Source organism: Sturnus vulgaris, chromosome 13, assembly GCF_052056855.1.
Source record: "Sturnus vulgaris isolate bStuVul1 chromosome 13, bStuVul1.hap1, whole genome shotgun sequence".
NCBI lineage: Eukaryota > Metazoa > Chordata > Aves > Passeriformes > Sturnidae > Sturnus > Sturnus vulgaris.
In genome coordinates this window covers 7,703,928-7,720,184 of record NC_142255.1, presented here as the reverse complement: position 1 = coordinate 7,720,184, position 16,257 = coordinate 7,703,928, and the positions used below count along the sequence as shown (strand labels likewise).

Below are 16,257 nucleotides of genomic sequence, written 5' to 3'. Positions count from 1 at the left end.
CAGGCTGCATTTTCTCATGTGCAAATTTTAATAATGCTAACTTAACTAGCTAAATTGTTTCATCTGCAAAAGAATGTACAAGTACAGAATGGTTTACTTACTGGTAATGGGCCCAGATCAACTGGATCTAGGGAAGTCTTTCTCCTCGGATGAGCAGAAATTTTCAGTCTTGGATCTTCCTTTGAAAAGAAAACAAGCAGCATGTTAAAATCCTTTAGCTGTTTTTGCTTTTAATTTTTTCTTGGCTTTTATTAATGATTTTGTAAAGACTATGCCTAGTACCAATTAGGCAATGGTTGCATATTCTGCAGCCAGAGGAATCCTTGTGGATTCTCAGTCCTCCAGTAATTACAATCACCTTCTAGTAACCTTTCACTCCATTTTATTTACATACATATAAATATAAATCCCTCATTCAACTCAATTTTTGTGTAATTGAGTTGAATTACTCCTTCTACACAATTTCTGACACACCTTACACTTTTTGGATTTGGTGAGGTTGTTTGGTTGGGGCTTTTTGTGGGAGCTAGGATGATGGTGGTTGTGTTAAATGAGTTCTTTTCATCTACCTGGAGAATAGAACACCCATTTTGAATCAATTTAATGCATTTCTCTTTCCCTTTCACCTGACAGTAACACTGACTTAGTCTTGAGATGCTTAAGTCCATCTAATAGCAGTGCCAAGGGGTGTGCAGTGCCCCTCTGTGGAACTGCAGCTGTACAGCTCTCTCCCCCATATGGTGCTTGCAGCTGGTCTGCTTTTCTAAGCATTCACAGAAATTTCTGTTGCACCCTGTGATAAATTGAAGGGAATGGATTTCCTGTTGAAGGTATGCTTACAGAACTCATTTCTGTGAACAGCTCCTATAAGCTACCACAGTTCTGCAATGTCATTTAGGAGGGGCTTTACATCTGCAAAGCAGATTCCTGTTTTCCTCCTTCCAAGCTAAACTTTCAAGTACCAATACAATTAGTAAAATTGATACTCTTCTACTCATGACAGGTATTATAACTTGGCATTTTTACTACATATCACGAGACTCACACAGAATATTCAGGGTTGGAAGGGACCTACTAGGATCTTGGAGTCCATCTCCATGACCTATATAGGGATTAAATGCCCCATCTCAGCTTTATTAGCACCATGCTCTGGCCATGCTCCTGAACAGACAGACACAGCCACCTTGGCACTAAAGTAACATACAGAAGCTTGCTGAAAGCAGCAATGTTTTGATTCAAGAGGAACCAGAATTCCAGTTCATGAGAACAGTTTTCCATTACCCATGTTGTGGTTTTGGTATTGTGGTCAATAAAGAATGGTCTCCCATTGGGTGCATGTCGGACTTCCCAGCCTTTAGGAAGAAATCCTTGCTCCATTTCAGGCTGCTGCTGAGAAGACTGTTGTGATGAATCACTTGATGCTGCCTGTGGCTGCCTTCCTATAGAAATACCTTGTGCAGCTGACACCTGACTTGCTTCTGCAGCAATCTATGGTAAATGACAAAAAAAACATTGTATCAAATCAAAGCCCTGTAAAGCACTATCTTTTTTTCTATTAACCTATATTCATGAAAGCTGTTTCATAAAGCAAGTCCCTGACAGATTTCATAACATCAACCACATTGACTAACAATCACTGATTGTGCTGAAGGTTTACAGAAGGGTGAATGCCTTGCCATAAACATTATTCCTGTTCCTAACTCTCCATGCAGTGTCTCAGATATTTTATGTGGTACTTTACAGTTTATGCCTTTTGCACATTCTATTTCAAAGCCGTCTCTCCACTTCTATTACACAAGATGTTTAAAAGGTTCAGTGAATACAAACATCAGTAAATTGAAGACAGGCAGTACCTGTACAACTGGTTTTATCCAGGTAGTGGTTCTAGAATTGTGATCTATATAATATGATCTTCCTTTTTCATCTTGTCGTTCTTCCCAGCCTGGGGGCAATCCAGATGAAGTAGGCAGTAACTAAATATTAGTGATAACAGATGAAAAGCAATTAAGGAAACTATGAAACTTACTGTGAAAAAGTTTTCCTCTGTCAAACTAAAATAGCAAAACTATATTCCAGAAGGTTCATCACTTTTATGAATTGGATAAAGTAGATAAGAAGTATTTAAGTCCTTCCTGAATAGTATGACGTGACAGATTTTTATTTGTTTTTTGTTATTTGTTTCAAACAAAATTCAAACTCTTCATGTAAAGGATGCATTTACACACCAGGTTTAGGCTGATCCAGCCTTGTATTTCTGGCTATTAGATCACAGTTTGCAGTGTCACCATAAAAAGCATAATGGAATGTGGTATAGCTTTTAATTCTAAGTAAGTAATTACACAAACCATTTGAAAAACGGAACTCATATCAGGGCAAGACTACTTCCTTCTGCAGGCTATGCATCAAGCTAATGCTAAACAAAGCTGAAATGTGAAAGCTTTACAGCTGAACTAGACCCATAATTGCCATTTTGTCAGGACAGCTGCTGGGCAAGGAAGGCCAAATCTCATTTAAAATGTCAGCACTTAACACAGCTAAAAGCCCATGTTTTTTGAAAAATGACTTACCACTGGATGTGCAGGCTGCTCTTCAGGTCTGTATGTTTGCAGACTACCTCTTCTGCTGGAATGGTTCTTGAAGGAATGGAAAGAAATGACACATTAGCTATTACTGCAGCTTAAGGATGGCAACAAACAGCCAACAATGGTTATCCATCCTGAGCAAAGTGATGCATTTGTTTTAAAACACGATTTAATATATTTTTCAAACTCTCATTTTAACAGCTAAAAATATCAAGTTCACAGAGTCTATTATAATCTTAGGATGACAGAGGCTTGTTAAAGTTCAGAAAACCCTAGCAAGAGATGTTTTGGCATGTAAAACATTAATTACAAATAGTTACAGTACAATTGAGTTTACAGTATACAACTTCTTGTGTTGTCAGTAAAGTATGTGATAGAGAAGAGCTAAGACAACTTTCCAGAGAGTAGATTAGGCCAATGATGAGAAGACATGAGAGTGTAAGATAACCAGTTTGAGAAGAGCAATTCAATCCTTGGACTTCGAATAAATGTCCACCTTCCTGCCTAAAGGCACATTTAGATCTCACTTGCTACAATTCGCTTCAGAATTTCCCCAAGTATTTGAAGGATTTTTCCCTATCCACATACTGTTTGAGTACTTCAAAGAAAAAGCTGATTAACTTTTAATTTTTTTTTTTTTAGTGGAGGCAGGGTGGGGTATAATGCAGGTATAGGAAGGCAAGACTGCCATTCTAGCTGACTCCTGCAAATAATTTGAACATCTGCCTCTTTCTTTGCTCCAGCCACCCAAGCAAGCTGAAATAACAGTTTCCTTGCTCTCCATCCGATGCTGAACAGCAGAGATCGAGTAAATTCTTGTTACTCTCACTTGACTGTTTCCAGCAACACCAGTGATACATTTGTACAAACTCAGATAAACATTGTCAATTCCAAATTTACATTTGGAAGGGCATTCTTAACATCACAAAAACTAATGATTATTTCAATACCAAAATCTAACAGACTAGATGGCCTGGGTCACCTCTACAGGCTTTCCTCAATGGACAGTGGATTTTTCACATCATGTGTCAGGTTACAAAGCTGTTTGTGGAGCTCGGGTTTCACAGGACAGCTGAGCTTATTTAATTGCTTGCTACCATCAAAAAGTCGAGTTTCACCCTGGCTACATACTCCTGCTGTTTTCCCTGCTACTGCAGCATTTGTCAGACAACCTAGCATGCTGTCTCAGTTGCTCAAAGTGCAAAAAAGCAGTTGAGGAAAAGAGAGTAGTTTTCTGCTGGGTTAGCAAGCTGAACAGACTCACACAGAGGTCAGGCAAGTTTCACAGCTGGCACAAGGGCTATGGAACTGCAAGCTCCCTTTTTTGCTGCTAATGAAGCAGCAGGTTTACTCAACCCAATCATAAAACCTTATCCCAATACCCACAAAGCAAAATGGTTAATCTTAAAACTTGTTCTAATGAGAAAAGTAAACTTTCAGGATACAGATTTTTTTAATTCATGCTTTTCAGCACTTGACGACACCACACTAAGAGGTAGATTTACAGACTGAATAATAGTTCACACAAATCTGTATTCACCTCAGACAGAAATCCATATAAGCAAAGCAGTGAGCAAGAAAATGCTTGCTTAGATGGGATTCTACAGTAAAAAGGCTATTCTTAAAGTCTGTGCATTTGAGATAAAACTAAAAATATAATTCCTAAATAAAGTATTTATGGATCTAATTCTATCAGAACAAGGAGAAAAATAATTTACGGTGTAGGCTGTTGACTGGCCAGCAGCTGGACTTCCAGAGGTAGTAAGTCTGTTACTCAATTCTTCTGCAAGATGACTCTGTATATCACAGCTACTCTGTGAGAGAGGTATTTGAACATTCTGATTGCTGTACATTGTTGCCTCATCCTCAGTTATAATTTCCCAGCTCTTTAAAAGGAAAATAAAGGAAAAACATTTTAAAAAAGTAGTTCCAAGTTACAATTAGTTAAGACAAGCTTTTTGAGTAGTCTAGATTAAAAAATCACTTGTTGCACTTCAGCAACATTTCGAGATTTATTGTTTTACCTCGGGGGAATCTCTGTTGTCTGTGTTTTCTGTATCCTCTGATATCTGTCGCCGGTGAGTGAACACATGCTGGGCCTCCAGCTGCACACTGCCAAGATCTGCAACAGCCACGCTGTCCCTGGTGGGGCAGGGGGGGACAAGTCAGCAAACAGCAGCCAGAGTTTATCTTTCAACAGTAAGCCAGGCTAACAGCAAAAACATACATCACAGTCATTTTGACAGAAGAAAAAGAAACAGTCTGGACTATATAAATGAATGTAAACTGTTTCAAATGAATAAGCATTCATGTCAATGTGAAGTGTAAGCTGAAGAACCAGGTACCATTCTGGGGGGGGGAAGGGGAAGCCCAATGAAAAAAGTAAGGCAAACAATTTAACGAAGGCCCTGATGGGAAGAAAAAAACCAGGGTGAAAAAGGAAAGATTTACTTCCATTCCTACAGTTATCTCTCCAACTGCAACCAGTTTCTATTTGAACACATACCTCCAGAGCACAGTACAGTCAAAATGATCACTGGCCAGTGACCACTGCACGAGGGCTTCTAAATTAAGCAAGGGAAAGCTCTCTACTAATTTTCAAGCTGTTCACTTTTTATTTCTCCTTGCTTTCAATCTAACTAGGGTGAATGACACTCGCTAATATAAGACTTGAATTTTCAGGCTAAAAGACATACTGTGCAGTTGGTCTTTTCCACTGTGTTCTTCTGAACTCATGATTGACATAGTAGGTCCTGCCGAGGATGTCTTGTCTTTCTTCCCAGCCTGAAGGCAGAGGAGGAGATTCCTGCTGCTGCTGTTGTGGCTGGCTAGCAGCCTCTGGTTGGTCCAATATAATCCACCCAGGCTGAAAGACATAATATAACTACCTTTAATACTACAGAAGTTGAAAAACATATCTTATCAAGCCACTTTTAAGGTGCAGTTCCATTATATCTTAAGTCACTAAATTTGACTCTGGCTTTAGTGTGTTTATTTCTAAAAAATGACAGGGCATATTTTGCATGCAGAAATCTTATTTTAAAGTCAAAATACTTAAATATATTAGTACCAGAAGCTGTTCATTCCAGGAAAATAAACAGCATTCACAGAATACATTAAAAGCTTAAATACTGTAATTTTGTACATATGCTGCAAATATATCAGGCAGATGAACACACCCTTCTGTAATAAAGTTTAATTACAGCAAAGGTGGTAATGTTGAGTAGAGTTAAATCTGGAAAAGAAATCCATGAATCTATGTTAGATGTGCTTAAAAAGATTACATATATATGGTAGGTAAGATCAAAATATCCCTATGGATTGGAGAGAGTTGGAATTCTAAAACCAGAGAGATGTTAGTGTCTGTCTGGGGTCAAACAACATTAAACAGTACCTACAACAGAAACTTAACACTTTAAATTGTATGCACAACACAAGCAATCACTTTTAACTGGTTTGTTTCTAAAACACTATTTATAGCTTAGTGATTCCTAACATTCATTTTTCAGCAATAAACGTATTTTTTCCCCACCTCTAATTCTTCAGCCTGTTCTGTGGTTTCTTCTTCAGACCCATTGTTTTTAGGTAAATAAGTCATTTTTAATCTAAGGTGGCCTTTAACTCTTGATTTATGGCTGCAGAAGAGAAAATAAAATTATTTTATTGTGCACTTGTAAAACAAAATAGCTGAAAAAGCACAGCTAGAGGATTATTCTTAAGTGTTCCAACACAAACTTGACTTTTAATAAACTAAATTAAGTTCTATAATGGCACTGAGGCTTTGGATTTCTGAATACAGTAAATATTTAAAATAATGCTGACTTTTTAGTAGAACATCAATATCTCAGAAATGGCTGCTCAAATTTCTTTGATGGAAACAAATGTTGAGAAAATGCATACATATTTACAACAAATTACATAAGACCATTGTGTAGATATAAAAATTAGAATTTCCATGTGGTGTTTACTAACCTTCTTGGATGAAGAACAAAATCCTTAAATGTATATGGTCTCTCCATACTTGGATTTTCTGTCTACAATAAGAATTTTTTTCAAGAAAAATCTTTATCAAGCACTTGAAATCAAAGGAAACTATTAGAAATTTACATCTGATTTCTTTACAGGTCTTATAACATTTTAAAACTTAAATTAAACAGGTTCAGGTACAGTAACAGCAATACTAGCTTTAATCTTAGCAGTAAGACCAGTACTCTGGTTCAAGAAAATAAAAGTTACCTCTCAAGTATCTATGCATATTACAGAATGAAAGAGCTGCTCTTGGAAAGGGCTTGCCATGCTTGCTACCCTGTTTTTAAGACAGTTTCTGATAAATCTGTTAGTATCTGCTAATGTTTTGAGACTTCAGAAGAAAATGAAAAAGCTTATTTATTTCAATGTTCTTGGTGATATTTCTTTAAAACTAATTATCTGCTGTGCAAAAGGAATACAAGAAACAGAAAAAAAATTGACCAAAGCAACAGTAGCTCTATTTCCCACTCACTCTCCTTTTTGTCTCTATGTGAATAAGGAACAGTAAAAATAAATTTACAGACGTGAAAGAAATATTTTAAGACATGACAATAATTACAATCTCTGCTTATCTTTAAGACTGTAAAGCCATGGAAAAACTAAAAGCACTCCAGTATTGAAAAACAAGGTAACCTACATTGTTCTATAAATAACAGCACTGAAAAATCCCAAACAAATGTACAAAATAAAACAAAGAACCCACAGAGCAGGAGAGTTTAATTGCTTTATTATCAGTATTGTTAACTTACTTAGATGACTAATAGAGTGCATATAGAAATATTTTTTCTCTTTTGTAGTCTTAAAAACAAACAAAAAATACAAACCGGTAACTGATAAAGAGGAATATCCACTTGTCCAAGGAAATCATCTCGAGTCTACAGAAAAGAAAAACAAACACCACAGAAAGTTGAAAGCTGCAAAGTTTTAAAAACATTATCCCCACATCCTGATAGCATAGCAATGCTTCCTTAGAACCTGAAGGCACTTTTGAATAATAGGCAATAACTTGTCCTGTACAGAGAGCAAGTTCTGACTGATCCAACACCCAGCCTTGGATGTTCTGCCTTCCTCAAAACAAAATTTGAGCGAGTTGGGGTGGAGATTCAGACTGTTTACTAAATTATACAGACTAATGTTAACCAAACAGGAGAGTTGTTCAGTCTCAGTCCTGATGCTGTTAGCATCCCCAGCAGAAACATTGTCCTAAAGGACCCTCCTCCCAGGAGGACCCAACAATTTCCATAAACCTAGACAGCTGGTTAAAATAGGCATGTATCAATATTTTTTTATTTTCCAAATCATACAGCTACTGTCAAAGATAACAAGAAGCTAAAGTAAGTGTAATCTGTGGTAAGTGCTTTGGAAGTTCCAGCAGTTCCACTGGTCCCAAGCTTGGCATGAAAACCTGTTAGAACTATGAAAAAATACCTTCTGTATACACACATTGCAGAGTTTAGTTTTAATAACCATAAGATTTAACCCTGGCTTGGACATCTGGACTGTCCAGCTGAGACCAGACTATGAACACAGTGGCTGTCAGGCCAGGGCAGGGGTTGACAATACACAGTAATGCTGCACACTTCACTTTTCATCATGGATTTTTGCTTGCCAAATAAATTAAAATTTCAGTAATCTACATAGGTAATTTCAGTATTCACCAATAATCACCACCAGCAGTACTTCACTTTACTTCCTGCTGGATTACTGGAGCGTGTGCTAAATTGCTTCAAATTAATTCATGATTTGAAATCTTTGTGGACCTCCATAAAAACAGGAAAATATATTATAAGGGTCATTTAACATGAAGACATATCAGTGCCTATGGAATAAACTCAGGTCAGCATGGAATTTTTTGAAGGTATGTTTAAGCTTATGGCTTAAAAAAACCCAAACATACACTACAATAAGACTACACTTTTTTGCACAGACTGAGTAAGGAGCTGTAAAAGTCTTCAACTCTGGCTCTGCAACCTCAGAAATTCCAGGCTTCCTGATTTCTCCAGCTAACAATAGATTTGGGGCCTATTCTTTGCTAAATCTGTTGTTCACATATTCAAAGTAATCACCCCAGAACTTTAATGTTTGTCCATAAAACTTTTCACCACAAGGCTCTGCAGCTTGCTGACATCTATTTCCTTCACCTCAGGGCAAAACCACGTATTTCAATTTTCTCTTGGAAAACTTACTTTAATTTTCAATTCAAATGTTTTACAGCATTAAAACTCCAGTCCAATTCTATCCATTTTCTGGTCCCTCTGACATTAAAGTATAAGTATTTCTGGAAGTAGATCTTTTTGCCTTAGTAATTCTGGTACTTTTTTTTCTTAGCCCTGTTGTCCTAAGTTCATCCATTAACCTTTAAGTCATATATGTATTTGGAGAAACAGTGTCTTACATGGGCCTCTAATTTTCACATCTGCAAAAAGCACAACCAGATTGTCATAGATGATAAAATGCTAGAAATTTGGAGATATGTCACTTGAAATTCAATTTTCAGCGTGGATGCCATTTTCAGATCTGAAGAGGACAAAAAGGAACATATATACAAAAATCCACCTTTTTAGTCCACAAACTCATTTGAGATAGAAAGTTACAATAGGTTTCATACCTGAGGAAGCTTCCCTGAACTATTGAAGGAAAACTTTCTGTGCTGTTATAGACCACAGGAGTCTGGAAAAAATAGGTTATCATTTTTGCCTGTGAGGTTCTTTTTAAAATGGCACAGCACATACCTCAGACATGTTAAAAGGCTTAGTATTTGTAAAGTTCTTGGCAATCCTGAAGTGGAACATGCCTTCCAAATAAATTATTGGAATGTGGGACAAAAGTTTGCTCTATTTTAGAAACCCTCAGAACATTGTGTTTGTTACCAGCATAATTTAAGTATGGGCTCCTGTTATTCACTTTATTATTCTGCTGTCTCTCCTGCTATTTTTAGCAGAGTTAGAGTTGATAACCACCTCTTTAACAGTACTTTCTCCTCCAGCTAGAAAGCAAAACTCTGAGTGGAGATTTTTGTTGACCTCCAAACAACTAACACATAAATCAGATAGCAGGAATGATGTGCAGTGATGTGCCCCACTGTGACAAGCTGACTTACTGCCTGCCAAGAGGTGCCAAAGCAGCTTCGCAACAGACACCGCACACATGAACAACCAAACTGCCAGTGGAGCTGAAACTGTTTGGATCTCTGCTTCATCAGAGCAGGCAACACACACAAGTGGGTCAGTTGTTCTTGTCAACTTCTAATTTCTTACAGCCAGAGAACTCAAACTTGCTGTTTGGCATCAACCTCAATTAATGATATATACTGCACTAACAGAGAGGCCTTGTATTTTACTGATTCACTGGTTTAGTCTATAGAAGGTTATTAAAAACAGGTGAGGACAGACAGCTGCTGTACACAATTCATTTGAAGAACTCCAGTGCAATGCCAAAGCATTCAAAGAAAAGCACCAAAAGACAGTAGTTCTGTTCAAAGCTCATTTTCATCTATTTTATGAATATATGATTAATAAGTTTTAGATTTTTGACCTGTTTTTCTGCAACTCCCATCAGAAATTGCAGTAGATTTTAAACAGACACGCTTATCTGAGTTATACGTTTAAGAGCAGCACTGACAACATAACCCAAGATTTACCAGGTTTGAAAATGGGTCACTGAATTTAATGTCCTTCTTAATTGCTGGATTCACCACACAGCCTTTTGAAACAGATCTTGTATAAGACTAGGGTGTTGAAATAACAAGTATTTTACGTGTTTGGTAGTATTAGCGCATTAATTAGAATCCAAGTGTATTCCAGTCTTTTTCTGAATAAACTGGCAGCTAGTTGTACACAGGTTGGTCTTTGCACAGAAACCCACAGCTGTATGGCAAAACAAGAAAGCATACAGCTTTTATTGGAGGGAACATAAGTATCAATTCAAATTGAAAAAACAAACAGTGATCTGGACTATCGCTGCTTAAGAAAACATGAGCTCAATAGATGCCTTATAAAACCAACATTCTTCTTGCTTAAACACCCAAACATCAACATTACTTACAAGCTTGATGAGAATGAAAAAAACTTTCCTGAGCTACACTAGCAAATTCAAGTATTTTTCTTTTCATGCCGCACTGAGAGTATTATTTTGTTCTCTTAAACTCTAAATTGAAAAAAGTGAGCCCTTTTTTCTTCCATAAAATACTGCCAGCATATGCTATTCATCATGGAAAAGTAACAGTTTCAAAAAAACAAGATTCAATTATGACATTAAGATTGTACCAAATTCACAGATTCCACAAGTAATGTTTTCTCTATCTTGCAATGCAATAAATACTTGGTTGCATGGAATTCATTACAGTCCCAGTCTTCTGTATTTTTAAGGGGGACCTGTGGATTGTGAGATTTTTTTTTTTTAATGACACATAGGCCACGTAGGCATTTCTTTAGAGTTGGCATCTATGACAGATGTAAGATCCTATCAGCATTTTCAAAATAGGGAGAATACATACCGTTAGATCAAGGGTTATTACACAAGATGTATTTCTGCAGGACCTTCAGCCCTGCTGGCTGTTTCAACAGCAAGGTGTCAGCACAACGTGCCTCAGCAATTTTACCATCTGCTTAACAGACAGCATTTAGAAATGACACTGAGGTTATTTTCACTAATTCTCACTCACTTCCAAAGATATTTTCAGACTACTGCTTATCTAAAGACCAGCGAAAAAGCATCTTCTGTTTCTCCATTTATAGCTTACACATTTTATATGGCACCAAAATCTTACCACTTCCCTAAGAGTTCATGTTTAGTTTACGGTACTTTTACAACATTCATATATTAGTCCACTCTATGTGTGCTGCTTTGAGAACTTGTCCTTAAAAGTTAATTAACAATGCAATTTAATATAGCTTTGTTTTTTTTTTTACACAGTTCACAGGAAGGCAAGTTGTCTAATATAACCAAAGCATACTTCAGAACAACATAAACAAAGAACACGCCAAAAGTTATTAATACATTGATTTTATTCATCAGGACTTCCGAGTTCCTTTGGTTTGATGTATACATGTGCCAAACAAACTATCATATAAAAAGCAGATGTATTACATTTTATGAAAAGTTGAAAGCCAATCCAGACTTGTCCTCCTGTGTTAAATCTGCCAATATTCACCACAAAAGATTTAGAAAACAGTACCAAATATTTAATTAGGTACTATTTCAACAAGTCATTCTTGACATCAAGTCAGTTAGCTTCATAATAGTATAAAAACATAAAACTCTTGCCTCTATTTGTGAAAGCTTTTTCTCTAAGTCTTAAGACTTTAAAGAAAGTTTAAAAACCAAACTCTCATAGTAACAATTCCAGGCTCACTTTCACCTCCTCCATTTAACACTATAAAGTTTAAAGCACAGAAATGTAAAACTTCACCAAATGTTAAAACTGCATGTGTAATTTGCTCCCAGAAGTAACAACATATAAACCAAATATTGCAGATGTTTGCCACAGTGGCTAATTAACACATCCAGCTGAAGGACTTGATAAAGTCAATCAACTTTTTGCTTTTGAGAGCAAAACTTCCCATGAAGTTCACTTGATCCAGGTCAGGATCACCCAGAGGCATAAAGCCAGGTTGAACCTGGAAGTTGCTTTTCAGCCCTAAATTAAATTAGTTGGCCAGGGCTGTATAGGTACCCGGCCACTTCCTAGAGAACAAGCAGGGCTGGATTCAGGCTGCATGGCCTCACCCTGCTGCAAACTCAGTCCAGCAGTTTTCAAAAGCATTAAGTGTACTGTTGGTGCAAGTGCAGCATCAACACTAACTCGGGACTGCCCGGTGCCTTTGCATCAGCACACAGCTGGCAGCCAGTGCCAGCCCCAGGGCAGCTTTCCCTGCTCTTCCACACTCAGCTTCAGTCCTCAGCCATGGCTGAACACGAGTCTCAAACCCCACCTGTGGAGAGACCTCTCCCAGCCCCAAGCCCAAAGCTCCTGCTGCCAGGTGTAAAGGCAGACACAGGACCTGGCTAGAGCAGAACACACTGGGTGGGTTTGTCTTAAGGTCTGCTGTGCTCAAGCTATAAATCCCACCTGTCCAAAACCAGTCTGCATGAACTGGCCTTGGATGTGTCAAACTCTAATGACAAAAGGTGACCACAACACAAATAATCCAACCACAACTACTTTTCCAACAAAAAAGCATTACAGTTTATTTCAGACAAGCTCAACGACACTACCAAAGCTATATTACACTTCCCACCTCAGACATGGTTTTATTAGCCTATAATTTGCCAGATGTTAACCACTTTAGATTTCTCATTAATAAGCTAAATATTTGTCCAAAACCAAACTTAATAGAAACGATTATTAGAATAACTGGCTAATGTAGAAACTCTATTGAAAAATGAGTAATGTTCATAAGAAATACTGAAATTCCTTTTCCTTCAAAAAGCCCTTGTACTTTCATGTTACCAAGCAGGCTGTCTCCCTTATGCTAGGAAAATCACTGATGGCCAGAAAAATCATCTAGGCCTGAAAGAATCCAGTTCTGCGTTTCTTACCACATTCCTGTTACTGAGTAGCTGGAGTGTCTCATTTGCATTTTAATACGCCCTAACTTCAATGACTCCAATTCAAGTTTGTATGTAATTTCAGCCAGGAACTTGCTGATGTCCTTCTTAAATTGTGTTTGCTTATGTTACACTTGATACAGCTGAAAGCAGCCCAAGGTCTCAGACAATAATTGCATCTATCTGTAGACTTTTTGGTTTATTGTAAACTATCATGACAGAAAAAATGATGCAGTCTCTTGAAACAGAGATGATTACAGATCCATAAACTAACACTGCAATGAGCTACAAACATTTTGCTGGCTGCATTCCCAAATCAGCATGTTCCGTTTGTCACAGGGAATAAGGAAAAAAGTACACTTGAAACAGAGACACTTAACAGAAATGCAGGGCAGTACCCTTCAGACAAGGGTGAAAGTCAGTCATAAGCAAGTGACTTGACTGAAAAGGCCACTCAGTTTTGCTTACTTGCTTAATCTGTGAAATTCATCCACTTCTGGAAGTTGAGAAAACATGTGTTAGAACACAGAAGACAACTCTCTGCCAAAAGTGAGGGGAGAGATTTCTACCATTTGATCCTCTGTGGCTGCAAGGGCTGAGCAGGCACCAGAGAGCCTGGGGGTCAGATTAACACTCTGCCTACCCTTGTACCCTTTCCATGTAATGGCCAAGAGCAGATGCTTAAGGAATAATAATAGTGGCAATTAAGAACAGTACTTCCTTTGATACAACCCCCATTTTCTAATGAATAAGTGGTCATGGGCCTCTTGATCTTGACATTAAAATATATATTGAAAATGTAATACCCTTTTGATGGACTTTTCCTCAACTTAACTTCTTAAAATCTATTTCTACTTTTGATATGCAGATCTTGAGACAATTTGCTCAGCAACACATAAAAGAACACCTTTTTTAAAAAGTGGAATGGAAAAATTCCTCCCCTAAAGTATACTTTTATAAACTCCGCCTATACCACCTTTTTTTTCCAAAGCTGAAAATGTCTTGGCCTACTTAGTGTTTCTCCTCACACAAAACTCACCCCAATCTTGCAACTCTTCTTTTTTTAGTTCTGTTATCCATGCTTCCTGAAAAAGGACAACCAGAAATATACATGCCATGCACCAATGTGGATTTGTAAAATTCCACTATGGTGGTTTTAACTTTGTTTGCTTATTTCTTCCCTAATAAATCCTAAGTTTTTATTTGCCTGTCACCAAGATCTCAGCTGACATTTTTAGCTAGTCTTTCCCCATGACACAAACCATTTCCTGGCCAGTATAGGAGGCCATCACCAAGTGTGCATCATTAGCTGCTTTTCATGCGTGCAATACTTGGCATTTTTCAACACAGATTTCCAAATTGTCTATTTGGGGAAAAAAAAAAATAAAGCAAGGATCATGATCTCGTATCTGAAAGCCTGCACATTCTTCAGCTAGTGAGGAGTAAAGCAAGAATGTCTCAAGCTTGTCCTGTGAACAAGTTTTACTTTAACACATTCTTGTAGGTATAACATGTTTTAAACAGAAAAACTATAGCTTGTGGCAACATTAAAGAAGCCACAGCATCAACGCTTCCCACTCTCTCGTGGCAGATTAAAAGGACATGAATCACCCTGAAGGCTGGATAATTACATATTTACATAAGCTGTTTCAGGAGGCCTGCTCTACATGGTTTTGCAGTTCTAGTTTCCCCATTTTTTTCTGGCATGAGAAACCTGCCCAAATTCAGTTCAGCTGCAGACTATAAACAGAATTAGGCTAATCAATCTCCACAGAGCACAATCAAATAAAACTTCTCCTTAATACATACATGTAATGTTTGCTGAGGACTACAAAGCACTAGAGCTTTAATATACTGGTATATTCAACTATCTGCTTCCTTACAGTACGATGATTTTCTCAAAGTTACATATGGGTCATGGTTGCCAAATACAACCTGCGAAACCTGAAAAACTTCAGGGATCAAGTTGTTACCAAATATTATTTGATCACTTCCTTTGCTAATGCATCCACATTTTCACAGCCAGGCTGTAAGATCTATCCCATCCTTTGTGTGCCATCTTTTTCTTCCCCCAAAGGACTGCTAATCCAAAGCTAAAGCACGAAGAAAGGTAGAGGAGGTATAACTAAACTCTGCATTTCAAGCAACATGAAAACCAGAAGAAATTAGTACCAACTATTAAAGCACTACAGGTCACTGCCACTTAAAGCACAGAAGCATGAAATTACCTACAACTAATTATAAATGGTTCATTTTTGTGATTAACACAGTTTCCACTGTCTTCCCTTCAATGTATTGAGGTATACTTCAGCTACTAAAACTTGTCTGAGACACAACTCTTATGTGATTTAAGTCTAATGTGGCCATCCCAGGATTGCTCAGGAAGATACCACCTTCCTCCCAAGCCCAACTCTCCCTGACAGACCATGACACAGCAATGCACCACATGGTCCTGCAATAGGATCCCTCAAGATACACGATACTGAATGAAAGTTAGGAGATTATGAGGCTACCATGGTGCACTAGCATCAAGTGATGCCAGTTTGTGCTTTGCCTGGTATTGGCTCCATAATCTGCTTCTGCTGTTTCTTTTCCACCTCCCTTCCTTGCACAGATGTGGGACACTGATACACACGCAGCCCTTTGCTCCATGTGCAAAGCTGGAGCTAAGTCACAGCTACCCTTCCCTTGTCCTGGTGCTTCTCCCTGGCTGGATCACTATTTTCTGAGAGGGAGTTACACTATGACAGGAGCTCTATGCCTAAGGAGAGTGCAAGACAGAAGACAGCCTCGGAATATTCAGCACTGACTCGTGGTGCAGCACTTAGCAAGGGAATCACAATCTTCCAGACACAGGTTCTGGTCCCCTCAGCATGTTCAGATCAGCTGGAAAGTTATTTAAGAGAGAAATCCTCACACACAGCCCCCTTAAATTACTGTTTTACTAAAATTATATTTAGTACAGCAAGATTCAAATAGCATCTCTTATGAAGGCAAAGTTCCAGAGTTTGGTGAAAAAAGCTTGAGAGCTCCAACTAAAAGGTTTCCCTTACATGAATCTGACAGTAGAAAAACAGTTTGGTTATTTTACAACATC

General features: G+C 37.8%; 1 protein-coding gene across 3 annotated transcripts in view; it reads right to left on the bottom strand.

The window, feature by feature from the left end:
• The window catches only part of NEDD4 (NEDD4 E3 ubiquitin protein ligase), a 49,215-nt gene that overhangs the window by 12,152 nt on the left and 20,806 nt on the right, over positions 1–16,257 (bottom strand). For all 3 annotated transcript variants that reach the window (XM_014874091.2, XM_088172506.1, XM_014874092.2), the window contains 10 exons: positions 7,436–7,486; positions 6,555–6,616; positions 6,115–6,217; positions 5,279–5,448; positions 4,607–4,724; positions 4,301–4,468; positions 2,568–2,633; positions 1,854–1,973; positions 1,282–1,488; positions 102–179 (listed from right to left, as the gene is read on the bottom strand). In XM_014874091.2, coding sequence (XP_014729577.2) covers positions 102–179; positions 1,282–1,488; positions 1,854–1,973; positions 2,568–2,633; positions 4,301–4,468; positions 4,607–4,724; positions 5,279–5,448; positions 6,115–6,217; positions 6,555–6,616; positions 7,436–7,486 — 1,143 coding nt within the window. The remainder of the gene's footprint in view (positions 1–101; positions 180–1,281; positions 1,489–1,853; positions 1,974–2,567; positions 2,634–4,300; positions 4,469–4,606; positions 4,725–5,278; positions 5,449–6,114; positions 6,218–6,554; positions 6,617–7,435; positions 7,487–16,257) is intronic.